The sequence below is a fragment of the Pseudovirgaria hyperparasitica genome (assembly GCF_010093815.1).
Source record: "Pseudovirgaria hyperparasitica strain CBS 121739 unplaced genomic scaffold EJ05scaffold_1, whole genome shotgun sequence".
Lineage (NCBI taxonomy): Eukaryota > Fungi > Ascomycota > Dothideomycetes > Acrospermales > Acrospermaceae > Pseudovirgaria > Pseudovirgaria hyperparasitica.
Window position 1 is genome coordinate 2,185,167 of NW_022985549.1, and position 25,660 is coordinate 2,210,826.

General features: G+C 48.3%; 10 protein-coding genes across 10 annotated transcripts; 6 read left to right on the plus strand and 4 right to left on the minus strand.

The window, feature by feature from the left end:
• The first annotated feature begins 538 nt into the window (after window positions 1–538).
• Window positions 539–2,932, plus strand: EJ05DRAFT_447611 (DUF580-domain-containing protein). Its single transcript, XM_033742278.1, has 7 exons — window positions 539–854; window positions 917–974; window positions 1,028–1,613; window positions 1,664–1,859; window positions 1,935–2,074; window positions 2,220–2,526; window positions 2,587–2,932. The coding sequence occupies exons 1-7, from the start codon at window positions 618–620 to the stop codon at window positions 2,632–2,634; spliced, it is 1,572 nt and encodes a 523-aa protein (XP_033605633.1). The 5' UTR covers window positions 539–617; the 3' UTR covers window positions 2,635–2,932.
• A 682-nt stretch (window positions 2,933–3,614) lies between these two features.
• Window positions 3,615–4,166, plus strand: EJ05DRAFT_496010 (uncharacterized protein; the record flags this gene model as incomplete). The annotated part of the gene is made up of 1 exon (XM_033746319.1): window positions 3,615–4,166. The coding sequence occupies one exon, from the start codon at window positions 3,615–3,617 to the stop codon at window positions 4,164–4,166; it is 552 nt and encodes a 183-aa protein (XP_033605634.1).
• Window positions 4,167–5,568: 1,402 nt separating this feature from the next.
• On the plus strand, window positions 5,569–7,220 carry EJ05DRAFT_28703 (NAD(P)-binding protein). Its single transcript, XM_033740489.1, has 4 exons — window positions 5,569–5,578; window positions 5,667–5,892; window positions 5,948–6,745; window positions 6,823–7,220. The coding sequence occupies exons 2-4, from the start codon at window positions 5,828–5,830 to the stop codon at window positions 6,833–6,835; spliced, it is 876 nt and encodes a 291-aa protein (XP_033605635.1). The 5' UTR covers window positions 5,569–5,578; window positions 5,667–5,827; the 3' UTR covers window positions 6,836–7,220.
• A 922-nt stretch (window positions 7,221–8,142) lies between these two features.
• EJ05DRAFT_496012 (uncharacterized protein) lies at window positions 8,143–8,900 on the minus strand (the record flags this gene model as incomplete). Its single annotated transcript, XM_033746320.1, has 2 exons — window positions 8,143–8,663; window positions 8,837–8,900. The coding sequence occupies 2 exons, from the start codon at window positions 8,898–8,900 to the stop codon at window positions 8,143–8,145; spliced, it is 585 nt and encodes a 194-aa protein (XP_033605636.1).
• An 831-nt stretch (window positions 8,901–9,731) lies between these two features.
• Window positions 9,732–11,510, plus strand: EJ05DRAFT_496013 (uncharacterized protein; the record flags this gene model as incomplete). The annotated part of the gene is made up of 1 exon (XM_033746321.1): window positions 9,732–11,510. One exon carries the CDS (start codon window positions 9,732–9,734, stop codon window positions 11,508–11,510), a length of 1,779 nt encoding a protein of 592 aa, XP_033605637.1.
• A 375-nt stretch (window positions 11,511–11,885) lies between these two features.
• On the minus strand, window positions 11,886–14,466 carry EJ05DRAFT_496014 (uncharacterized protein; the record flags this gene model as incomplete). Its single annotated transcript, XM_033746322.1, has 5 exons — window positions 11,886–12,078; window positions 12,226–12,758; window positions 12,876–13,682; window positions 13,736–14,266; window positions 14,368–14,466. The coding sequence occupies 5 exons, from the start codon at window positions 14,464–14,466 to the stop codon at window positions 11,886–11,888; spliced, it is 2,163 nt and encodes a 720-aa protein (XP_033605638.1).
• A 1,001-nt stretch (window positions 14,467–15,467) lies between these two features.
• On the plus strand, window positions 15,468–18,419 carry EJ05DRAFT_534582 (uncharacterized protein). The gene is made up of 3 exons (XM_033749193.1): window positions 15,468–15,842; window positions 15,899–17,662; window positions 17,714–18,419. The coding sequence occupies exons 1-3, from the start codon at window positions 15,486–15,488 to the stop codon at window positions 18,263–18,265; spliced, it is 2,673 nt and encodes an 890-aa protein (XP_033605639.1). The 5' UTR covers window positions 15,468–15,485; the 3' UTR covers window positions 18,266–18,419.
• Window positions 18,420–19,614: 1,195 nt separating this feature from the next.
• On the plus strand, window positions 19,615–21,070 carry EJ05DRAFT_29071 (Zn-dependent exopeptidase). Its single transcript, XM_033740525.1, has one exon. It carries the CDS (start codon window positions 19,898–19,900, stop codon window positions 20,813–20,815), a length of 918 nt encoding a protein of 305 aa, XP_033605640.1. The 5' UTR covers window positions 19,615–19,897; the 3' UTR covers window positions 20,816–21,070.
• On the minus strand, window positions 21,022–22,729 carry EJ05DRAFT_29095 (uncharacterized protein). The gene is made up of 3 exons (XM_033740530.1): window positions 22,025–22,729; window positions 21,881–21,971; window positions 21,022–21,824 (listed from the first exon to the last, which is right to left on the minus strand). The coding sequence occupies exons 1-3, from the start codon at window positions 22,499–22,501 to the stop codon at window positions 21,229–21,231; spliced, it is 1,164 nt and encodes a 387-aa protein (XP_033605641.1). The 5' UTR covers window positions 22,502–22,729; the 3' UTR covers window positions 21,022–21,228.
• Window positions 22,730–22,746: 17 nt separating this feature from the next.
• Window positions 22,747–25,609, minus strand: EJ05DRAFT_472108 (Adaptor protein complex beta subunit). Its single transcript, XM_033743111.1, has 6 exons — window positions 25,446–25,609; window positions 24,996–25,180; window positions 24,869–24,944; window positions 24,454–24,818; window positions 23,979–24,407; window positions 22,747–23,927 (listed from the first exon to the last, which is right to left on the minus strand). The coding sequence occupies exons 1-6, from the start codon at window positions 25,482–25,484 to the stop codon at window positions 22,901–22,903; spliced, it is 2,121 nt and encodes a 706-aa protein (XP_033605642.1). The 5' UTR covers window positions 25,485–25,609; the 3' UTR covers window positions 22,747–22,900.
• Between the last annotated feature and the right edge of the window lie 51 nt (window positions 25,610–25,660).

Genomic DNA, 25,660 nt, shown 5'->3' on the forward strand with positions numbered 1-25,660 from the left:
TCGACATAAGGCACGCGATATATCAGGCATCAAGGCGTCAGGTCGAGTCCCTCATCCAAGCTAGTACCAGTAATTATCGAGGCTCCATAGAATCCATTAGTACTGATGACTACCTTGGTAATACTAATTAACTCATCAACCTAGTAACCTAACAGTTCCGGCTCCAATAGCGCACACGAATTATATTCGACCTCAATTTTAAATTGGAAGGCGAAAGTGTGGCGCTACAGCAAAGACGCGTTCTGAGAGCAATGAGGACATGCTGAATGTTGAAGGCTTTCGACGATATTACAGGCCACAACTATCACAAAGTCGGAGGCTTCGTTGATATTAGCAACTTAAGCGATATTAATTACTTCCTATGGCCTTGCACGAATCGAATCCGTCATTGTAGCTACGATTCTGACGTATTCGATAAGGTAGGCCTCGATCCTGGTCTGTGCTCTTCAGGACTGCAGGGAACCATGCCAAGCTCAAGCCACCCGGCCGATCAGATCTCGCGCAAACCTACAGTAGAACAAAAACTCCCCTTCCTTTGCAAACACCTTTGCGATCAACCTCATTCTTCACGTCGCGCCGTCTGCTCGCCTCCAATTGTGTCTACTACATCGCTCAATATGGCTGCACAACGCGGTGAAGCTGCGGACTACTATAGCAATACTGGATCTGAATATGTGAACGGCCAGCAAGGATACCCACCACAACAGGGTTACCCACCAACTGAGGAGCAGAAGTCCCAGCAACAACCCCCACAGTACGGTTACCAACCGCCGCCGAATGGAGAGAAGCAGACCTTCGAGCAAGCTTTCAAACTAGATAAGCCAAAATGGAACGACGTGTGGGCAGGTATTCTTGTACGTCGATGATGCATTCTGATTTGCGACCACCAAACTCTGTACTTACACCTTTCGCGCAGTTCATCGTTGTATTTCTTGGCTATACAGCTGTCAGTGGAATTGCGCTTCATGGTTACTGTAAGTAGCTATGCTCTGTATATTACGTCAATGTACTAACTGTCATCCTGTAGCAAGCAATAGCGCACGTACTGGAAATGGAATTTACGGCGCATCTAGTCTCGCTCTCGATAACAACACTATTATTCTATTCGCTTTTGTTCTCGCAGTCGCCATTGTTCTTAGCTATGGCTATGTCTGGCTGGCCCGAATGTTCACTAAGCAGTTCATATGGGTGACGGGCATCCTCAACATTGTCTTCGCATTTGTCACTGCCATCTATATGCTCTCCCGGAAATACTACTCAGGAGGAATTGTGTTTCTTATATTTGCCGTATTCGCAGCCTTCTGTTTCTGGACGTGGATTAAGCGCATTCCATTTTCCGTACTCATGCTGCAAACGGCCATCGACGTGTCCAAGAACTTCGGGCATGTTTATCTAGTGAGTTTTCTCGCGGGCTTGCTAGCTACTGCCTTTGGAGCTTGGTATTCAGTCACTTTGGTTGCCATATACGTCCATTATGAGCCGGGAAATAACCCAGCCTGCAACACTGGAGCTGGTGGTGGCTGTAGCAGTGGCAAGGTGATCGGCCTGATCGTATTTGTCACATTCGCAATGTACTGGATTAGTGAAACACTCAAGAATCTGACCCATGTCACGTAGGTCGTTGGAATGCACATGAAAATAGACGCTGCTAACACGATATTAGGATCTCAGGTGTTTACGGGTCGTGGTACTTTTGCCAAAATAACTTTCCCAAAGGTGCCACTCGGGGAGCATTGAAACGCTCATTAACTTATAGCTTCGGTAGCATTAGCTTTGGTAGCTTGATTGTTGCAATCATCAACTTCCTTCGCCAGCTCTGCTCAGTTGCTCGCCAACAAGAAGCAGCCCAGGGCGATATGGTAAGTTCCGCCCATTCCTGATTGTCATATCGTGAATCATCACCAGACTGAGCGCGAGCTGACGAATATCGCCAGGTTGCGAGTATATGTTTCTGTGTCCTCGGTTGCCTTATTGGGATCCTCGACTGGGCGGTCTCATTTCTCAACCGATATGCCTTCTCACATATTGCACTCTACGGTAAAGCGTACATTCCCGCTGCAAAGGACACCTGGACGTAAGTGGATATTTCGTTGTTCAACCATCACCATCAAGCTTTCACATCTAAATAACAGGGCGATTCTGCCCGTCACCTGGGCAATTACAAAGCATACTCTATACGAGAAAATAGCTACATATACCAGCCACTAACACTGTATCAGCATGATCAAACAGCGCGGCATTGACGCACTTGTCAACGAATGTCTCATTGGACCTGTTCTGACCATGGGCGCAACCTTTATTGCTTACGCATGCGCCCTCTTAGCGTACCTGTACGTGGTTTTCACGGACCCAGCATACAACAAAGACGGAGGCTTCACTCCAGTCATCGTTGCGTTCGCATTCCTTGTTGGGCTGCAAATTGCCAACATATTTACGACGCCTCTTTCGAGTGGCATCGACACGATATTCGTTGCCTGTGCTTGGGATCCTGAGGTTCTGATGCGCGATCATCCGGATATGTATGCGGTACGTCGTCCAAGCTCTAGAACTCCTGCCACCCAGTGACATAGCTGATATTACCTGCAGAGAATGGTTTCAGTATATCCACAGGTACAACAAGCTATTCATGCCTGAACCCGTTTTGCGGAGCCGAGATGTGACACGGACAGAGCAGGATTATCATGAACATGTTGCGTTACACGCTAGAGATCCACTTCCATCCTCATGATAATACTAATTTGAGGTTGGCTAGTACTATTTCTCAAGTGACATCGTTTTTGGTTATGCCTCACTTGGAGTTCGTTTCTGACTCACCTGAGGTTCGTTGGGTAGTAGTAATGGTCTATGTTTTATAACTATATAAATTACCTATTGAAATCTAATATACTTTAATACTATATTCTAGAGATATATAGGTATTATAATAGCTAGGTCTAAATACTCTGTACTTCTCTCTATCTAATCTAAATCTCTTAATTCACACTCTAAATTTAATTAGTACTATTCGCGACGATTAGGTTATTAGTCGACCAGCTAAAGGTAGGACGGACTATAGGTAAGCTAAAAAAACGAATTCTTGATAAGCTGTATTCTAACATGTTTCGACACTCTAGCATGTTTCAATGTAGTGACATATTCTGGTGTAGTGACATACTCGTGAGACAATTACCTCATTAGAGCCAAACTAGGGTTCCCAGTTCCTCTCACGCCATACTTATTCTAGTAATTTCGCTCCACAAAAGTCGCTCGAATAGTATATATGTGTATGAGCTATGAATACTTCAAACTCTGGGCTTGGCATGATATGACACTGTAGGTCACTCAGGGAAAAAGTGCAATCTGCTGTCGAGTCCAAACCATTATAAACCCCAATCTATTAACGAGTCCAATCCATTATCGATTCCAATCTATTATAGAGTCCATTCATTATCGAGTCCAATCCATTATCGAGTCCAAGCCATTATCGCGTCCATTCATTATCGAGTCCATTCATTATCGAGTCCAATCCATTATTACCTCTACTCCATCATCGAGTTCCATCTACTATCGATCGAAATCTATTAGCGAGTCAAACCCAGGTTCGAGCGACCGATCGCGAACTTCGAACCTCTACCATGCATTTCTCTCACGCTCTTATCACTATAGTAGCTAGCACCTGCGTAGTTAGCGCCTATCCTGGTCTTCACGAAAACACTGTCGTCGCCGTTGAGGGCCGTGGCATAGACGATACAGCCACGGGACCACGCTATAGCCCTCTCGTCGTGAACGGCGACGAACTACACACGTCCAAAGACATTGAAACAGGAAAAGTCGTATGCACCACGAATCTCCACGATGTTGACAAGGGCGGGAATCTACAGAGTGCCAAAGACCAACAAATCCAATGGGTCGAGCAAGGAAGAGGTAGCACCGAAATAGAGTTTAATATTGGGAGGACTACTATGGAAGTAGGACAGGCTGGAGATTTGATTAGTTATGTCACAAACAGGGGTGGCAAGCAAACTGCCCATGTGGATGATATTAGGTGGATGCATTTTTATATTGACAGAGACTGTACTTCAAAGGGCCAGGTGGGCTATTACTGGGTACCCAAGTGGAAGGTTTGGTACGGCTGGGGCTACTTAGAACGACAACCATTCTTTGGGGTTCCTGCTAATCATTTTTAGTATCGTCTATACATGTGCTCGAAAACCTAGGTATAAGCTATAGTATTGTAACAATTTCTAGCTGAAATACTATGTAGAGTACTCTTTATATGTATTTATACTCCCTTTTCCCCCCTTAGTTCTTGGTCTATCGGTCGTGTCCTCAAGAGCACGCTCTAGAGAATGTATAACGCGCGTGTGATAGAACTACGGTTTTTTCTTTACGAAGGGTGTTGTCTAGGATGCAACTAAGCACCCGGCTTACATTCCAGAGATTACGCAGTGGATATCTACCAGCGTAGGTTCACAAGCTTTGAGTAAGTAACCCTTCTTGGGTGAATAGTGTTAGGAAGCTACAATTCGGTGACGCTTGTGATGTTGAGAAGTCCGACAAGGCAGTATTGGTAGATATACTAATTCTCTTTGTAAAGGAAAAATATAGCGAACAAAGGAATGTTAGGAAGCGAGGGGTTCAGCTAAGGTAATAATATTGGTTGCCAGTGAGTATATACAGCTCGATAGAGGCTAGATACTTCACTCTAAGGTAATGCCATAGTATGGGTCTTAGAATGGGACGTACCCCTTAGTATCTTTATCAACGGTATTAAACTTGATTATCGGTGTCTCCCTAGCTTGCTCAGCGGTATAGTGAGTTTGTCTTCGGTTGATATAATTGGTAGCTGATGTTATCGCACTGTCTGGATGACAGTACTAACTATTGAATGAAGTTGTTGTATTAGAGAAAGAGTTGAGTCTCTAGGAGACAGTTTAAGTACAAAGTGCTAAGTGCTAGCGTTCCATATGAGAGTAGTTCCTTCCACACTAACAGTACTTCTCGGCTGATGATGATATTGCGATATCTGCGACAATCAATCTTGACGTACAATAATGATACTCAGCACGATCAACTAACATTCATGCGCCTGGACTAATCCTGGAGAACTCCAGCGGTGTTCATGTCCTTACGGCGCGATATTTGGTAGGACTTTCCAGCCAATGGGCTGCTGAGTCATGAATGGGCCAACCTACCTCTTAGGTAATAAAGGGACATTCAAATTCAGGACTTTGCATTCGGATCATGTATCTTAGGCATCCGTACATGCGCGCGCATCTACTGTCCCGTCAACTCGCGGCCTCTGTGCCAGCATCATGCGAGGGTACCGACCCTTCATTGGCGATCATGCCGTATCTCTACTGGCGCGGCGGATACGAATCCATGCAACCTCCATATGAAGCTGGAGTACGCCACTGATGCTCGTCAGGATTGAATGAAGGGAGGGGTAGTTTTTCGTGCCGCCGGGCTTGTCGCCTCTTTCACTGCATCAAGACTGGGCCGATCCCACCTTCCAAGGTTCCAAGGTTGTATTTACCAACAAAATTTCACCCCAAACAAACCTTTGCCCCTGTTACTCGAAACCTTCACTTCATCTGCTGTGAGTATCTTAAACCCAAACCAACACCTCCTTGTCCCATCAAAACGTTATATCCAACCAATTCGTTGACTGACAGGGGCGTGCATAGCTTTCCAGCCCCTCCCTCCCCGCCGCACATACACGTCACCCCCACTCGTCCTGCATTGTACAGGCTAGACAGCTTATTTCACTCACCGCTTTTACCCTATAAATTCGTCAACGATCCTGAGAGCCCCTCAGTCTTCAGACACCTTCTCATACTCCCTCACAATGTCTTACACAAAGAAAGCTGTGCACTTTGGTGGTGGTGCCATCGGACGTGGCTTCGTTGCCGAGTGAGAACCAACCAAGCTCATTACTTGTGGGAACACCATTGACAAGATCGTTCAGGTTTTTACACAACTCCGGCTATGAAGTCACTTTCGTTGATGTCGACCGTAAACTCGTGGACAACCTCAACAAGATTCCATCATATGTGATTACCGAAATTGGAGATGATGGCGAGAGGCAATTCACCATTGACCACTACAAAGCTCTCCATGGCATAGATGATTTCGCCACGGTTGTGAAAGCGATCGCCGAGGCTGATGTTGTCACCTGTGCTGTCGGGCCCACCATTCTGCCACGCATCTCGAAACCTGTGGCTGAGGCCATTGCAGTACGAGAACTCGATTACCCCCTCGCTGTCATTGCTTGCGAGAATGCTATCAACGCCACAGATAACTGGCGTGGGTTCATCGAAGGGCATGTAAAAGCAGAATATCTCAAGGACGGAAAGATTCCATCGGACTCATCGAAGGCTCGCTTCGCCAACAGTGCCGTCGACCGCATTGTCCCCAAGCAACCTGAGGGCTTCGTCTTGGATGTTAAGATCGAGAAGTTTTATGAATGGTGCGTCGAGGAAGTGCCATTCGAGAACGGTGGAAAGAAACCCGAGATCAAGGGAGTCCACTTCGTCAAGGACCTACAACCTTATATTGAGCGCAAGCTGTTCACCGTCAATACCTCTCATGCTACTGCTGCATACTATGGATACAACGCAGGTATTGGCCTCATCCATGAAGTCCTTGCCGACAAGAAGATCCATGATACCATTCGTGCAGTCGTGAAGGAGACCGCTCACCTGATCTCCAACAAGCACAAGATCGACACAAAGGAGCAGAACGACTACGTTGAGGCTATCATCAAGCGGATATCCAACCCGGCTCTTGAGGACAAAGTTCTACGTGTCGGTCGTGCTCCTCTGCGTAAGCTGAGCCGAAAAGAGCGGTTTATTAACCCTGCTGCTCACCTTGTTGAGATGGGTGAGAAGGTTGACAACCTCCTCGGAGCCATCGAGATGGGTTTCCGCTTCCAGAATGTCGAGGATGACGAGGAATCTGTCGAGCTAGCTAAGATCTTGAAGGAGAACAGCGCTGAAGATGTGGTCACCAAGGTCTGTGGACTCAAGAAGGATCATGGTCTATACCCTCAAGTCGTGGCGGTTGTCAAGAAAGTACAGGCCTCATAAAGGTCACGCCTTTGAGGATCTCATGCAGACGGTTAATGATCTGATAAACCCCAACCATAGATGGTGGGATTGGTAGATCATTAGCTCTCGTGCCTTAGAACCATTTATATTATCTGCATAAATATCTGCTCGAACAAATCAATTCCTGTTGGCAGATGAATGGCCAGAGTTTTTTTGACTCCCATCGTTTCTCTTCGTACGGAGCTGTGCCTTACCTTTGGCTTCATTACAAGCACTTTCATGACTTATTGCTTACACTGCTTCTTCCTCCTACGTCCCGTCGGATCCCTAGCATTCTAATATCATTATGTCCAATATAGTCTCACATAGCCTATTTTTCTTGAAGGATACAATTTGGCACGGCTTCCAGAGAGCTTTTACGGCTTTCCGTATGAAAATACACCCATGACCATCGAATTGGAGCAAGTAACAGGTAGTCAAAAACATCTGGAAGCGATCCCAGAATCCCCTGAGAGGAGGCATTCGTCTCACCACCGTTGGAAGAACTCCTGAGTGGTGTAATCTACTAAACGTACAATGCCATCCTCTGCAATCGTGACAAGGCCTGCGTCTTTTGGATACTGTGTCCCTCAACGTCGTGCATCTTGTCTTCCGGTAAGAGCATGGCACAGCTCTGCCACGTGTAACAGTCTCTGTAGCATACGTAGTACAACACGATGGGCATCTGTGAGCTGTCGATTGACTATTATTTAGATGGTTTGTATCGATTCTATCCCGTGTATCGCTGTTGATATGATTATATAAGGCAAAGATGGTTTTCTTTTCTCGATTTACGAAGCTTTCTAATAATAGCCTGAACAAGCTTCTGCTATAGCTTGCTTGTACACACGTTGTAACCCTAGGGGTATATCAGTGCCGGATTTGTTCTAGGGGCTAGTATGAAGAGCGAAAGCGAGCGTAGAACTATAGAAGAGAGATCGAAATGCTACTAAACTACGTGTCGAGTCAAGGCATATAGATGTGAAAAGATCCTATTAAGGCTAACGCGAGGACCCCATAAAACAGTCCTGACCTCGCAGCAATGCGCCGATATCGTATACACATATGTATAGCCTCACGAAAGTTGCGACGCCAGCGCAGTAACCTGATCCAGCAGATCCGCGCTCTCCCCAGCGGCATTCTTTGTTACCTTCCCCAACAGATGCTCCACCGTCTGTCCGGGGTCTGAGATTGCCTCGCCCTGCGCTGTCTTGATCCGGGCAACTTGGAAAGCAAGAAAGAACTTGGGTACTTTGATGGCTAAGCTGCCCCCTTCGCTTCGAATTCCTGCTTCGGTAGCGAGGTAGACGTTGAGTTTGTCTTGGAAGGTAGCCAGGGACGTCGATGCTAGAGGGTCAGATGTGGCGAATTCGCTGAGGGCGAACTGGAGCGGGGATTGAGAGGATGCGGAGAAGTCTATGGAAGAGAAAGTGGTGCTGCCGGATGTTACGTCTGGTACGTTGCCGATCGTTGTCACGTCGGCAGAGCAGGTTATGGTTGAGGCGAGGGAGGTGGCGACGTCAGCTACTTCGGCGGGAAGAGTAGTGGTGCCAACGAGGAAGCAGGCTGATTGACGGGTTTGGAAGGAGAAAGGTGCTACGATTCGTCATATTAGATATTGTAGCTTGCTAACGATTAAGAAGTTGACATGTCCATATGATAACCACTACTAGGACATCGAATTTGCGACGCGGTGGCTAGGGAGAAGTGCCAAAGTGTTGTCGTTAGGCTAATGCCCTGTAACCGGACAAGGACAAGAAGAAACCTACTTGCGTCGACGACATATGCCGCTGTGAAAGCCAGGATCAGGAAAGCCTCGTTGATGGAGTACATGGTTACTGGCGTTTGACTTCGTTGGTATAGGAATATAAGATGTGATATAGACTTGGAACAAGAAATGTAGTGACAGTGGTAGTTGATATTAGACAGAGCAAGTAGCGGACATAGGAGATCTTATAGCTTAGCTGTGGCATAGTACTGACACCTCTATGCTGGTTGTAGATAATTTCACCTGTAGCCGAACTGTTTGACAAAGGCAGGGGACAGCGAGGCCTTGTATCAGACTATCACATATAAATGGAATGAATAGTCAGCACCCAAGTAGCTCTTGACCTGATCTTCGGCATCTCTGGAATAGGAAAAAGAGCATATATGTTGAATCGTTCGATTTCGCAATGAAGGTTAGATCGAAGCAGCCTGAATTGTAACTATTGCGTCAAGAAAAGTGGTGATACGAGGAACCAAGTCATTTTCTCTATAACCGCTCGCGTAGATTGGGGGTTGTATCAAGCCGTTCTTGAAACAATCCCTAACGTTTGACATGCCTGTGCCTGTCGGTTAGAGCCTTAGCGACAAGAGTATCTAGGCAGGTTAGACGATTTCATTTGGAGAAGGAGCTTGATATGTCAGATCACGTATATCGTAACGGCAGACGGTACATGATTTGGATGACGGAAATATAGAGAGAAGAGGTTATCTGGTCTAAGGATTTGGTTTAGCGCTGGTGGACTTATGACAGGGCTGTGCACGGTCCCTTATATTCAATTCTTGGCAAACAACACGCATCATCGGTTCTTTACGCGCCACTTCATACATTGTCCGGCCAGGAACCTCTCCGCCGCTCAACAAGCTCACTATCTTCCACAACAGAAGTGCTTGATAAGTATGCCGCGACCGAAACGAACCAAAGTTGCGTCGAATACCGCGGTAACACGCGTCGCGCAAAATCCACTTGCACGGGTCGCATCTGATGCGGGGACGGAGGTTAGCGATGACTCCCAAGGATTCGTCACCACCAAGAAAACGCGTCTTCCGCGTGGAAAGCATCAATCGGATGATGTTGATCTCACAATGAGTGGCGCTGGACCCATACTGCTTGACGAGGCTGCAACATTGGTTAGGACTAAGAGACCGCGCAAGACTATCAAAAAGAGAGAACTCGGATCTGCGCAGAACGAAACACTTGAAGCCCTGAAGAAGAGGAGGGACGAGGCAAAGGCCGCTCAAGTCGCTCAAGCCAGTGAGAAAATTGCTTCGGTGCCTACCACCAGCACACCAGCAAAATCCAGTCGATCAGCGCAAGCCATCTCAGTCCAAAGGTCTCGAGGGTCTACAACGCGTCAGACGCCAAAGCCCACATCTACAAAGACGTCCGTGACGCAAGGGATCGTTGCCCTGGAAGAATCTGAACTATCGCTTCCTTCACCAAGCTTAGGCGAAAACTCATTCGATACCGAATCTCCACAATCTATCCGCAGACCACAATCAGCGCTCAAGATGCGAGGTACGCCGGGCGTTGAGGCCTCGAGTCTTGCTTTGGGCAACTTCAAACGCAGAGCGCGGCAGCCCAGTATACTGCGCATGGTACAACAACCGAGTGATATCGACACGATTGATTTCGATCTTGATGACTTCAACCCGGACGATGAATCAACACCCATCAATGTTAGGACGGTGTCTACGCAGGAAATGCAGTCCGGGAATGATTCAGATATACCGCAGACATCGAGTTCACGGAAACGAAAGCGCTCTTCGCCAGAAGTTCGCGTCAGTCCTCGAAAGCCAACCTCTACTCCGCAGCCACAGGACCAGGAGATATCTGAGATTCAAGTAGTATGCTCTTCACCACCTGCCATATCATCGCCGACCCGCCCTCGCGAAGCCTCCCATCCTCCTTCCGATCCACCATCCAGCCTTCCCTCTATCATCGAACAGACTCAACCAGATGAGCCTCCAAGTAACATAGACCACGATATTTTCAGCGAGACTCTGGCAGATCCAATGTCGAGTAGCCCACCACCTTCATCTGCTCCGTCTGCTCCATCCGTGCATCCGTCTCCTCCAAAGACCAAGCGTGGCCTGCGGAAACCCACCTCAGACACCGCATGTACTGCACGCCTCCAGACGCTCTTACCGCGTCGACGCCACCACAACGATTTTGATATCGCAAACTCTGATACGGAAGAGGCGCCACTCGGACCCGACGGGGATGAGCTGTCGCGTCCGAACCACCGCAGGGTCGCAGCTTTATCAACTAAGACACCTACACGTGCCAATGCTTCTAGCGGCAAGAAACGCGGTCGACCACCAGGTACGACGGCAAAAAGACCGACCAAGGGAAAGTCTGCTCTTACGGAGACTACTACGACTTTGCCACTTAAGACCACGAAGCGGGGTACGAGGGTGTCAAAGACCTACAGTCGCCGCCTCTCCTCGGACAAGGAGAACGAGGAGGGAAGCTCGTTTGCGCTTGTCGCTGACGATGACGACGGAGAAGATGACAGTGCGGAGGCAATGCCTCATGAAGGCAATACCAGCATAATCAGCGATGAAGGCAGCAAGCGACTTGAAGCAATGCGGAAGAAATTCGAGGAGGTGGATGAGTGGGAGATGGACTTTGAGAGCGTGGACATGGGTGGGCAGAGCTCGAGTCCGTGGCGGTGACCAAAGTGGTGGGAGAGTGGATATATGTACAGATTGTCATGTACATGATTGACAGTGGATTGGGGTCTTATGTGGCGGGTTGTGCCTGAAATGTACGGGTTCTTGTGTTTTTAGGGCATGTGGGCATAGCGCTGAAAGGGCATACGATGAACGGGCATATGATCAGCGGGCATTCGTATGATGAGCGCTCAGTATGAAGAGTAGCGTGGGCGTTTTATCCAATTATGTAAAGCGAGTTCAAGCGCGCTGGCGGCACAATGCGTTTGTATTATGAGCAAGAGTGCACGCACCGACTTTTTCTAAAATCATCTTATTGAGCTACGTCTAGATCTAACATGGCCGTATTCTCAGACCAGGTCTCCCATAACTCTATGTCTAGCTCAGACCAAGCTCCTTGTAGAACGCTTCAGTGCTCGGCTTGCGACCCAAGAAGTCCTCCAGCGTCTGCATCTCCTCCTGGCTCCCTCCGCGCTCCAGCACAGTGTGTCTGTACCGTCTGCCCTCCTTGCCGTTCATCGGGTCCGCTTTGAAGACAGTGTAGAACATGTCTGCAGAGTAAACTTGGGAGCTATGAGTTTGTCAGCACAATTCTCGGCTACAAGGGTAAATCGTCGTCTTCCAACCAGGAGAATCATGGCTCACTGATAGGTGTCTACGGAGAAACATCCTTGTGGGAGGGAATTTTGAAGACAAATCTTTACACATGAAAACTCACCTCAGGTATCCGTAGTACCCAGCATCATACCCGCCAATCAAGTGCCCAAATGTGGCCTGTCCGTTGCCCCAGTCCCAGCTCTCGCCAAACGCCTCTGGTCCCTCAAGCTTGCTGATTTCATGTCGAAGCCTGTTGTACGTTTCCGGTATCGGTAACTTCTCGATAGCCTCGTGACTTTCCGGCGTGTGCACTGTCATATCGAAAATGCCAAAGTGCAACTGGCGCAAATTGAATAGGGCGTCGTTGACATGCTTAGTGTTGATCAGACTATTGATGAGCGCATCCGGAATGTGCTCTTCAGGCTTAGTGTTCTGGTTGGACGACGCGTATTCTTCAGCATACGCGGGACTGAGATAGGAGTAATGCCGAGAAAGCGAGCGCAGTTGAGAGGGTGTCCAGCACCAGTTCTCGAGCATTTGAGATGGCGCCTCCACAAAGTCACGCACAGTACTCGTACCGTGGAAACGGCTGTATTTAGTCTTGGAGACTAGATCGTGAATGCCGTGGCCTAGCTCGTGGAAGAGTGTTACGACCTACATTAACATTCTATTAGCATTCTCTCACTAAATGGAAGGTTTGATATAATCAGATATCTTGTAATGCAGAAAAGCAGCCATCCTTTGACAGCTCTGGGAACGCGTTACACCTACCTCGTCGTGTTTGAGTAGACTAGGCTTCTTCTCTGAGGATTTCGAGAAGTTGCATACAAGTGCTGTCGCGGGATAATGACGTTCACCTTTAGCGTTGATGAAGCCGGGTTGCAGATTGAAATTTGCTGCATGGCCGTATTTACCATCACGCGGAAACAGATCGAGGTAAAGATAGCCAACAAAGCCATTGCCTTCACTCTCATCGTCCCAGACGCTAAACAGTTGGACATCTTTGTGCCAACATACATGATCACCATCACCTCCCTCGGCGACAGCGGCGCGGTCTTCGCCCACGATCTCGATAAATACGAGACCAAAGAGTTCCTGGAAGATCTTGAGCATCCCTTCGATGGTCGTCTGGAGTGGGAAGTATTCCGCGATTTTCTCTTGGTCAAGTTGGAACTCCTTTTCTAGCATCAGACGATCATAGAAGCGGTGGTCCCAGAGGTAGTACTTCCCATCATACGAATCTTCGAGACCACGAGACTTGTAGTCATTTTTCTTGAATTCGAGGAGCTTTTCAATTTCCTTGAGCCCACCAGGTGCTAGACGTTCCCGTAGGTCGCCAAGAAAGTCGTTGACAGTCTTCGGGGTCTTAGCCATTTTATCTTCGATCCTAAACTCCGCATGGTTTTTGTAGCCAAGGAGGCGCGCTGCTTCGTCACGAAGGAGGACAGCGTCGCGGAATAGAGGAACGTTTTGGTTGACCTTATTCTCGTTGCTGACGAACACTTTCCGGCGGACCTCGGGACTCAAAGCATACTTCTGAGTTGGGAACAAGCTGGGGTACTTGAAATCGAGGAAGACCTGTGGGAGATCAGTTGGTGGTGCTTATTGGTTACTGACCATAAACAACGAACCTTGCCCTCGTTCTCGCCTTCTCCCTTCTTAAGATCATCTACAACATCCCGTGGAACGCCCTCGAGCTCTTCCAGTGTGAACCATAAACCGCCTTTCTCTTCGTTCAGATTCTTCTGGAACGCAATTCCGATCTCACTAAGCTTCTTCTTGATGTCTTTAAAACGGTCTCTCTGAGGACCCTCCGGTATTCCTAGACCGTTGCGCAGGTAGCCCTTGTGTTCCTTCTCCAGGTAACGTGCGGACTCCGGGTCTAGCTTCTCTGTTCTTTGTGCGACAGCACCAACTAGAGCAAATACATCCTCGCGCATGCTAGCTTCAATTCCGAAGTCATCCATGAGCTGCTCCGCTTCGGTAGAAGCATCCCTCAATGCCTGGCTCGTGGATATCGCGGAATAGAACCCGATGATGTGTGCTTCAGTTGCTAGTTCGTTGTCATCGAGAGCCATCGGTAGGAGTACGTTATCGAATCGTGCATCGGAAGCCTTGATGTCCTTCACCACGGCATCTGTGACGGCCTTACTTCTGGCCAACTGGTGACTGTAAGCAGATATCTAGGATTCTGAAATGCCACAGTCCTCGTCCTATACAGTACACAAGCTACTGCAACAGAAAGATCGCGAGAGGCACTTACCAGCTCTTTAGTTCTCTCAATGATTCTCGAGGCATCCTGGTCTTTAGCGTAGAAAACAGGTGCCTTCTGCGGGGGATTGCTGTACTTTGTAGGGGCCATGGTAGAGTTCGTCAATGGTCTATACTGCGAAGAGTAACCTATAGGGCGTGCTCCACCAATATGTTGGAAGATCGAGGTTAGTCGTGATCCAATGCGTCCAGAGCTTAGCATCAAAGCGATTCCTAAGAACAGAGCGACGCTGAGGATCAGGAACTTTTTCGGGTTGTTTAGTACCGCCAGTTTGAAACGTTGTTTGATAGATTGTTTGTTGATCTAGCGGTCATATATGGTCACGCGAAGACACTGCTTCAATAGAGTTAATGTCCTGTCATGTATGATGGGTCGTGCCTTCCATGGATGCTAGGTTCCCTGGCGGTTCTTGGCGCACTGGACTAACCTCTTCGAACTACCTTGGCTCCTGACGTGAGTTGTAAAAGAGTTTCTTCCCTTAACTTCGGTTGTAACAGTCACATCAAGTAGAAGCGGATTCACTCGTCCAGTTCTGAATCTACTTACCTCACTTAACTCTCTTTCACCTCTCACTGCTATTGTTACTCTGTTGTCTCATCCTCAACCTCGGCAGTCATCTTCATCACCATGAACTTATCAAAAGACTGATCGATAAGCTTATTCTGGTGTTTGATAGATATCTTAGTCCAAATTCAGCGCCTGTCTCGCGGACGAAGGGATGCAAGCATTAGCCAACTGTCTTGGTCTCCTTGCGACATTGACAGTCGATCCTTCATACCAAGACTACTGTCATCGGATATTAGCGTGGTGACTTTATAGCGTAGAGAAACCCCGGGAATCCTTACCAGACTGATGTTCTATGACAGTACACACTCTTTTCGATGTTTTTACACTGCTCTAGCTTCCTATCATTATCACTAACAGTGAGGCTGTGACAGGTAAAGATACGAGCACTCACTTATATCGTTGCTTACACCTACATGTGGTATATAAAAGTATCAATGTATGACAATAGTGATGGATATGTGCATATCAAGAGTTATATAATCGTCTTTCAAAGGGCACATTCGTATAGCTAGCAGAGCTATTCATATTCTCCTATCCGCTGGATGCATGTCAATCACATCTATTCCGTTGCTAAACCCAGACCTCTTTCATTTATTTGCTCATGCACTTCTCGTTTATCAAGTTCCTCTCGCGTGTGCCCGCATGTACCGAGAGTCAACAAAGTTCACGTGACGAGTATTGCTTTGACCATCCTGGGGAATTTCAACATGCTTCACTCCTACTTAACCCCTCGACATCAAGCTTTGCTCATCATCAGACTCTCAAATCTACACACTTTTCTATTATACTTCAGCATGGCTGAATTGCCGACGAGCATCATTTTGAAAGCTGTTGATGATGACCCGCCTGATAGCAATCCTTCTTTCACCATTGATAAGGATGACATTCAGACGCGTAACGTTAGTATCGAGTGGAGTGATCTGGATAGCATTATACTAACCTGAAGCTTACATAGGATGCAATGGACCTTGCCTTCGAGGAGTATAAGAAAGACAGATCCGTATGGAATCTTCACTTCCACGCTGTGGGCGAATGCGTTCCTGGTCCCACCAGCAAAGGCTGGCTCAGATGGCTACAACAGAATGCCGATAGCAATGGCCAGACTCTATTGTATGCGCACTTCTTGCCAAAATTTCCTTCCCCGGACATACCCAGGATTCCTGAATCTCGGCCTATTCCAGCTCATTCCCTTCCCGTACAAGCTACTACGACTCAAACCGCTTCAGGCGAGCTTACTAAAGGGGATGCGAGCAGTAACAAGGGTGAAGTTTCCAATTCGGTGGAGAGAATCACTCCTGCCGAATCAAGTCAGGCTTTAGTCCTTATGCCACTGAACCCTCTTCCAGGAGTGTCCAAACCGCCTACCAAGCAGAGAGTACTACAGCTGGTAGTCTCCTATACTGGTGATGGTGGTACACACGGTGCAGAAGGCAGTATGCCCCCGTACGACATGAAAGCTCGAGGTACAATGACAAACAAAACGCTCGTTACTAAGCTTTACGATAGGCTTGTAGCGGATATGAATAAGTCTGGACATATCCCTGATGAACTCATCATCAGTTGGACCAAGTATGTGTATGGTGGAGAGGATCCTACGGAAGAGGACATCGAAGAGCTGTTGGAACCTAGTTCGGACAGAGGCTTCAAGACGATTGGCGATTTCTCTGACCACTACAAGACCGATCTATTACATGTGGAGCTTATCATATCGATTTTGGACCCATCGAGCCAGAACGAACGGCCGTTCGCAAATATCCGTGATGCTCTTCGTGCCTTTCCCAGCGTCTCACGTCGCTGCCAACGGATTGAGCAGACACAGGTTGCCGGGCCACAGAATCGGTTGAAACGACGTAAGCTCACAGCAACTGCAGCACAAGAAGAAGACGACAATAAAAACGACGACGATAAGTTGATCCCCTGGAAATATCAACGGGCTGTTACGGAGCCTTCCAGCATAGTTAGTGCTCTCAGCCTTACGTCAGCCGATTATGTTGTCGCAGGCAAAGATCGTAAGTACCCCAAGATCAGAGTCGGTGAAGACAAGATCAGTATGTACACGGACCGAGTTCCGGAATGCAAGGGTAGACCGAACATCCTAGGTACCAAAAACGTGGTATACATGTCCGCAACATTCAACAATGGTACTCTTGTACCTCGTTTCTTTATAGCCTGGACAGATTACGAGGGCAATGTATTGCCTGTGATAAGTGCAGACAGAGCAGGCCAAAGTCATAGATCTTTCGAGCACGTCAACTTCAGAGGACGATTCAAACCATGGAATACACTCAAGACTAAGACTGATCAGTCGACTGCTGCTAGAGCCTGGTGTGCCGCATCTAAGGTCTGGGATATCAAACCTTCTAAGGCACGGTCAACTAGAGCTTTACCAAAACGCAAGTCGACAGAAGTGACACGACGCGCCGTAGAAAATCCCGGTCGCGATGTAGCATCACTTCCAGCGCCACTGATAACCAACGAGATTGGATACAGGCGTCGGAATATCGCTGTGTCCATTAATTCAAGAAGGCGACGGCAGAGAGAATTGCGACGTGCCGATCAAATCGACGATACAGATAGCGGTCAGGATGTACAAACGCCCTGTGAACCCTGCAATAGACGCTCTACTGTGTGCCGAGTGTACGATCCACGAGTCAACTCAGTGATCCGTCGATGCTCAGCCTGTATACGCTCAGGCACAAAGTGCACTCTAGTAGAGACTGTAAGGCTGTCCAGCTACATGTTTTGAAATATGCTAACAATATTTTTTCAGTGTCCGACTGCAGACCGGTCCATGACTATGGAGGTCGTCCCAAATTTGAAGCAGAACGACATGCTTGTTCCGGTTGACAATACCGCTTTGGCAGAAGCCCACTCGAACGTCCACATGAATACAGCTGTACCTACGGCATCTACCGCTGCCATCACTAGAAGCACGTCTCGGGACTCTTTCGTCGAACTCAAGCTCAAGGTCCGTTCGTTGCACGAGGAGGGCGCTGATGGAGATATGGGCCGCATTAATGTCTTGATCAAGAAAGATGATTCGCCCAAGCAGACCCTTGAAAAGGTCAAGGATGAAGTGATCAATCATGTTCGCCATCTCGGATCAGACTATGCGTATCTGCTCGAAGGAGGATGCGCATTCTCCACGCAGCTCAAGCTCGCATATCGTGTGCGCGAAAGAACGATTTGGTTCGATGTGCAAGACCAACACGTTGGTACCATCATGCGTTATGTATCTGACCGTGGCAACGAGCAGGACAAAGTGGCAGCACAGGGTTTAGTCACTCTTCGTGGGCGCAGGAACCTTTTATATATGCTATAAAGTCCCGGTAAGTATGTATATTGGTATCAAAAGCGTGGGGACTACGACATCCATCTTAGAGATGCTGCATCTCGGACAGATGAATGGAGCAACGGCAATGATGGTGTTTGTGTTCTTCTTGTAGTCACTGGGATTTCTTTTCTTTAACTTCGATGGAATGTTTCTATACCTATGGAGCACATCGTAGAACAATACTAGTTCTATTTACAGTTCCTCTCGAGTTCTGTGACCGTATACTAGCTACGCAAAGAGCTCCCTGATGCATCTAAGCAGCTCCAACCCAGTGCCGTATCGTTATCTATCTGATGCTCTTGCTCCGTATCGAGTATTGGGGAATTAACTCTTGACATCCCATCTACAGTTTGTTCGTAATCCTTTCGACGCAGAAGTATAAGAAGTATGACTTGCACGACACATCAGTTTGCCTTGTACACTAAGCTTTAGAGCCGTTGAGTCGGGGACAGAAGGTCACAGATACTAAGACTTCTCTTGATATCCTAGATACATCTTAGATTTATGTGGAGATATCCACTTATAACCTGACAGTTACGTAGATAATACAATCGCCGCGAACATTATTAGCACTAGAGTAGCCAGCTACGCACTTCGCTACCACCACTAAGTACCTTGTGTAACCTGACACATTTTCACTTTGTACTAGATGGTAACCATAGAATCTCTTGTGTATGCAGTGAAGGGCAGCCGTACGTGAAAAACATTGAGGCTTGTGTCCTAACGTCGGTACTCCGCAGCCAAGACGTGACTATCTAGATTGATCTCGAAAGGGTCCCCGGGTGCTTTCCCAAAAAGGCAACTCCTTAGTATAAAACAAAGTCTTATAACCAATCACACGGCGACAATGACTGACTGATACTATAGGCATCAGTAACTATCATCGCGATTGCCGCGCATGAGCCACCGTTGCCCCTTGCCAATCCTTCCAAGACTCTTGTCTCTGACCTGTTATGGCTTAAATAGCACAGCTGATCGACGTCGAACCCCTCGTTGATAGTCTGCTTCGAGAAGTTGACTTGGAGATAAGAATGTGGGAGTTTCGTTACGTGCATAAGATTGGGCCGTATATACAGGCCGCTCCGGGTGCTGTGATTTTGTGTGAAGAAGCCGATGTTAGAACGTGTTTATAAGTATGCAATGTCCCTGCCATGAACTGTTGTCTTCTTGGACGAAAGAGCCCTAATCTTGAAGAGGCCAGCTTATCAAGGCTTTTCTTTCCCTCATAAACAACTCTAGTCCCCAGTCTTCCTCTGGAACGTGTAGCAGTACGCACCTATCTCCACCTTGATATCCTATCTTTATCTCTCGTTATCGCTGTAAATCATGCGTTACACTGCTGCTGTTCTCTGGTGCTTCGTAGCAAGTGCCCTCGCATGCCATCTTGAACGAAAGCCTGACAGTAAGTCGAGCTCGGTTGGTAACTAGATTGAAGATATACTCATATGCATAGATGTCGATCACTTCATTCGCTACCGCTCCACCGGTCCTCAAGATGGAGAGCAGCTCTACACCCTAGAGTTTGAAGATAGAACCACCCGCCAGGTGACCGACGAAGAGAGATGGGCCATCAAGCGCGCACATATCCGCTTCATCGACATCACCTACGAACCCGACCAGATGTCGATCAACAGCTTCGCAAGCAACGTCCAAGCCGCCGCCTTCCCCACAACCCTCACCCAGAAATCGGCCGTCAATGCCCTGATTCCAAAATACAACATCACCAACGTCAAAACCACTCTGACCAAGTTCTCCAGCTTCTACAACCGGTACTACAAGTCGAAATTCGGGGCAGAGTCCGCACAGTGGCTCTTCGACCAGATCTCAGCCATCGCAACTTCTAGCGGCGTCAAAGGCGTCACCGTCCGCAAATTCACGCACTCCTTTGCCGACCAGTTTTCCATCATTGCCACCCTCCCCGGCAAAAGCACAAAGACAATCGTGCTCGGCGCTCACCAGGACTCCATCAACGTCCAGACCCCATCTACCGGACAAGCCCAGGGCGCCGACGACGACGGCACAGGCTCCATGGCCATCATGGAGGCCTTCAAGACAATGCTGACAGACCCGCGCCTCAAGTCCCGCGAGGCCGACAACACGATTGAATTCCACTGGTACGCGGGCGAAGAGGCCGGCCTGCTCGGCAGCCAGGCCGTCTTCCAGCAATATGCCAAAGCCGGCACGAACATTGCCGCTATGCTGCAGTCTGATATGGTCGGATACAGTAACGGACCGATGGGCGTTATTACCGACTTCACGAATGATGCGCTCAATACGTTTACGCGTCGTGTGATTGAGCAGTATACTACCACCGGGTACGTGGATAGCGAGTGCGGATATGGATGCTCTGACCATGCTTCGGCGACGAGGGCGGGGTATCCGTCCTCTTTCATTTTTGAGGCGGCGTTTGAGGAGAGTAATCCGGATATCCATACGCCGCGCGACACGATCGACAAGGTAGACTTTGCGCATGTATTGGAGCATGGCAAGCTGATGCTCGGATGGGCTATGGAGCTGGCGTTCTCACCGTCCATTTGAGGTGATTTTTGGAGTCGGTTGTGTGGTGCTGATGTTAGATGGTGTTAGATGGTGTTTTGTTGGGGGTTGACGAGGAGCGTTGTGGTGCGTTTGAGCGTGGTGTTGGTGGTGGTGGGTGTATCAAGCGGCGTTGTGAATGCATCGGCTTGTATAGATGGAGTAGATTACTTCGGCTACCAATTGGTCACAATCATGATAGCCAGTGGCATGAAGCCAATTCCTCTATAATGTATATCAATACCGCTGTAGTAGTCCAGTCGGAGTGTAATACGACTGTGCCTTCTGTATCAGTCTCTAAATATTGAGACAAAATCGTGTAGCACAACTCTATTTGTTCAAATTATTTCAGATTAGCATACTTGCCCGCTTGTATCCAGTCCTGCCACGTATCGATCTCACCCCCACCCCTTCCCTTATGCATAACCCGTCAGCTCCCACACATCCCACAGTATATAACAAAACACTGTCAGTCCCAGATCCCACCCTACAGCCCCAAACGCCGGCCTTGTCCTAGTCTCCTTCCTCAGCGCTGGAAGAGTCATTGGATCGCCTTTGAACGGGATCGCCAAAGCACAGAGCAGCGTGGCCAGCAGCGCAAGTCGTACTTTCGGCGTCGTGTACGCACGAACGTCGATGTAGAAGGACGGTCGGTTGCGGATAAAGTAAGGGATCGAAAGCGTGAGAAAGCGTTGGGTGGTGGTGTAGAATCTGAGGTTGGGAGAGTGCGAGTGGAAGAGAAGGTAGATGGAGATGAGGGTGTATGCTGTGAGGAGCATTGGAGCGAGGAGGTGTGAACGTGTTGGAAGACGGCGTGAAGAGTGAGTTTTCTCAGTGGAGGACGGTGTTAGGGAGAGGGACGATTTAGAATCCGTATCATCGGACGATGATGAGTGGCGCGGAAAGCTGCTGAGCAGGATGTGCATGAGGAAAAGAGTCTGCGCAAAGGACACGGAGACGAGTTGGCTGAGTGCGGCGATGTATGGGAGGGATGTGATGGAGTGTTTTCGGCCTGCTTTGTGTCAAAACGCATCATCCTACATTAGGTCGTTTCTCCTGGGAACATACCTCGAAAAGTCGCATCCCAAACGAAGACAAAGCCGACCAGCACCCAGATGAGACTCCACCAGAACCTCTGATGGCCTCTCAGAATACAAACCTAGCAAATTTGTTTAGATCTTGAGCGTTTTCTGAAGGGGAGAAACGACATACCCAGAACTCATTCCGAACATTACTGTCCCCGACCCACAATCCCAGGTACACACCACCATCACTCCACATCTCATCGTTCGTCAGCCTTCGCATAAAGCAGCTTCCAACTTCGACCCAGAACGACTTGCTCTTCGCGACTCCATGCAGCGTGGCCCAAGCATTATAGCTCAACTCCGCATGTCTCGTGAGGGCGCGACACGTGACATAAGCCGAAGTGCACGCAAGCACAGAAAGTATAAACAGCGCTATCGAACAAGCTTGTTGTGTACTTATCGACGCTGAGGTGAATGAGCTGCCGAGCCGTCGCGCACGAGAGATGATATCGGTGACGACTTTGACGGTGAAGAAAAGGGTGATGGCGATGTAGATTACCAGGGCTGCGATTGGCCCAAAGGCGGATGCAGGCGGCGGGTGACTAGTGAGTATGGACATGGCTGGGTCCCGAATATGTAGTGAGTGACTGGGGTGAAGTATCATTCTGTCGTGCGTCTAAGAGGCCATTGTAGCTGCTGTTGAGGAGATGAGATGGGTGCTTGGGAAGTGTAATATGCAAACGTACGACGTGTCAAAGGAAGAGAGAAACACAATTTCCAAGTTTGGGCGATGGTTCCTCTTGGCAGGGGGCCGTGTTAGGTTGCAGAACGGCGAAGGTGCAGAAGCTCGGATCATTCGGAATGTTTATCAATCACAATAAATCATGTCATTGCACCAACAGCATGTAAGTCCAACATGTTCGTCAATTCGCCTTATAATTGATTCTTCAGATCTGTAGGTGCTACATCTCGGTATCGTTCCCGGCGCCAAACCTGCATACAAAGAGTCCAGTTCTGGGCGCACCCCATTCGTCTAGTCATCTTATCGTACCAGTTTTCCCTATTATAACAACAACAGGTCTCCATTGCTCGGCGTTTGTGTCACCTGTTGTGGTTGATTTTGCGTGACAATGTACATGTTTTGCATCGCGGCATCGCCCGACATGCTTACAGGACTACCACCGAACCCACCAATCGAGTCCGGACTGAGGTGCATATTGGCCAGTTGCGCACCACCGGGACCATTGAAGTACGCATCGGCAGCATCAGCCGCCGCAGCAATGTTCCCGTTTGAGTTTGCGAAATTCGTGTCTATCTCTGAAGGTCGTTGTTTTGCGGCTTGTTGGGCGGCAATGTAGCTTGGTAAAAGATGTTTCTGTAGTGCTTTAGAGTCCTGTAGTCGTCTAGGTCTTGCAGACCGGAACACCTGTTGGACTGGCTTAAGGTAGACTGTCGCAAGCGTACCGACGTTGAGACACATCTCTTCTAATGTGGTCGGATCGAGCTTTTCGCTCTCTTCTGCTGTGATAGCGGGCTTATCGCCCATGACCACCTTTTTAGCGGTGTTGGGATCAGATGAAAGTAGTCGCCAATACATGTACCCTCGGTCTCGGAGATCTGGGTTATCTGTCTCTTCAGTCGCCCACTTCAAGACCTTCGGTACAAGCTCTTGTCCCTTGGTAGGTCTTTGAATGAACAGTTTCACGGTAGCTGTGAGAAGCGCGAGCTGAACTTCATGTGTCTCATCTGCGAACGTGAACAAGAAGTCATCAAGTAGTACATCGCTATTATCAATCCTGTCCGCATACTCCCCGATGACCCATATCATCGCCGCTTTGGCCTCAGGTTCGTCGAGCGAGTCTAAATTGTCACAGAGCGTAGAGATGATCGATTCGTACTGATTTGGATATTTGCGGAAGATGTTGCGGATTACCACGGTCGCCTCTTGTACTATGTATGATACTTTAGTAGCGACCAAGTCAAGCAGCGTATTGATACATAGCCTTGCGGCTGGCTCAATCTTTATAGCTAGCTTTCCTATGGCGCGAACAGATTTCCGTACGAAATCGACATCGATTTCTGTCGCGTACCTAGGACAGACAGTCAGTACGAAATTTATCGTCGTGAGTGTCATTGCTTACTCGCGGAGCTCTGTGAGAACTTCGTTGATGTTACGCTCATTGGCGAGCATAAAAATTAGTTCTAACTTAGTAACCTTTACATATATTGGGTCGTTATATTTGCAGAAGAAAACACGAATATCATTTCGCAGGACATCCGGTCTTCTTTGAAGGATCAGGAGTGCATTACGGAGGGCGAGGTATTGGATTTCGGGTCCTTTGGAGAGTAGTGTGACAAGTGGCGGCGATAGCTTGTTACACAAGGCTGATATTATCTTCTCGTCGGCAATATAGTTCATGAGGTAGAGTACAACTCGTATACAGGTCAGGACGACAGCCGAGTTGCTATGTGAAAGTCGGGGCGAGATGCGCTCGGCCAGTAATGCGGCTTCTAGATTGTCCTGGGGGACGTAATTCATCATGGCTTCCAAGATGTACGTTTGACCCCATCTGCAACCATTAGCAATGTCTTAAGTGCGACGAATGCTGGACATACTCTGAGCACTCTGGTAGTATCTGTACTATCTTCGATGCGCTGGCATAGTCAATGGTCAGCTTGATGGACTCGCTCCTTTCCCAAATATCCATCAGCGCAGCCAATGCACTAGAGACCACAAAAGGATTGTCATCTCTAAGCATGCTATTCAATCGGTCGATGAGATCTGAGTTCTCCACCAAGTTCTTATTATGATCGTAAAGTTTGGCGACTGTAAAGGCCGCAGTTTTCCGCACGTATGGATCAGTATCCCGCAATAGGTTCTTGAGTGGTCCTATTGTTTTCTCAATGAACTGCGCTACGTGTATATAGGACATGGTCCTTAATGCGAGCGCTCGCACGAGAGGGTTGTTGTCTTCCATATCCTTCAGCCTTATTAGTATCTGCAACAGCAATCATGACAGAGTCGATATACCTGAACGAGGATTGGCAAAGCGTTGAGCGCAACATCTGGTTTTATACGCGCATAGTTGACTAAGTAGAGGAAACACCTAGGAGAGTCATGAGCTACAAAGTCCTCCTCAAAGCCAGCTTTTTCTCACATCTTCTTTATCTCGAGGTTGGGTATCTGCATGCAAACAATGACGTCGGGAAACAGAGCCACCATGTCGTTATTGCTCATGGTCATGTTGGCCACAATCTTCTTCAGTGCTATCTTCTTCCCAGCATGGTTTTTGTCCTTCTTTCCGCCAGCGGTAAGCTCTAATCGTAGTTCTGCGACTTTGCCCTGCGGAGGTCTGTTAGAAACACTATTGGTATGCAGCTTTGAGTTTAGACTAAGAGTCGTGAAAAACATGATTAGACAGTCCTAGATACATTTCTCGAGCGTGTTATCCAATGGAGCTGTAACTTTTTGGAAAGCAAGTCTCAGCCGCGGATACGAACGCTCGGTTGCGAGGATGCGGAGCGGTTGCTACGGGCTTGAGGCGCGAGTCTAGATATACGGCTGCGTCTGCAACCAAGCAATGAGGTAGAAGAGGTGAATAACCTACCCTGGCGAAAAGTTTCGCATCTTGCCCCGTTGTACTCATGCTGTCCGGATATGTCTGTTTCAACTTCTAAGGTGATATACGCTTTCCTCGATTGCGATTTAGTCGTTCTCCTTTAGTCCCCTCCAATACGAGCCGAAGCTGTCAGAGTCCGGGCGTTGCGATTTCGCGAAGGGTCTGATCGTTCGATTAGGCCACCAGGAAGTTTTTGAGCATGT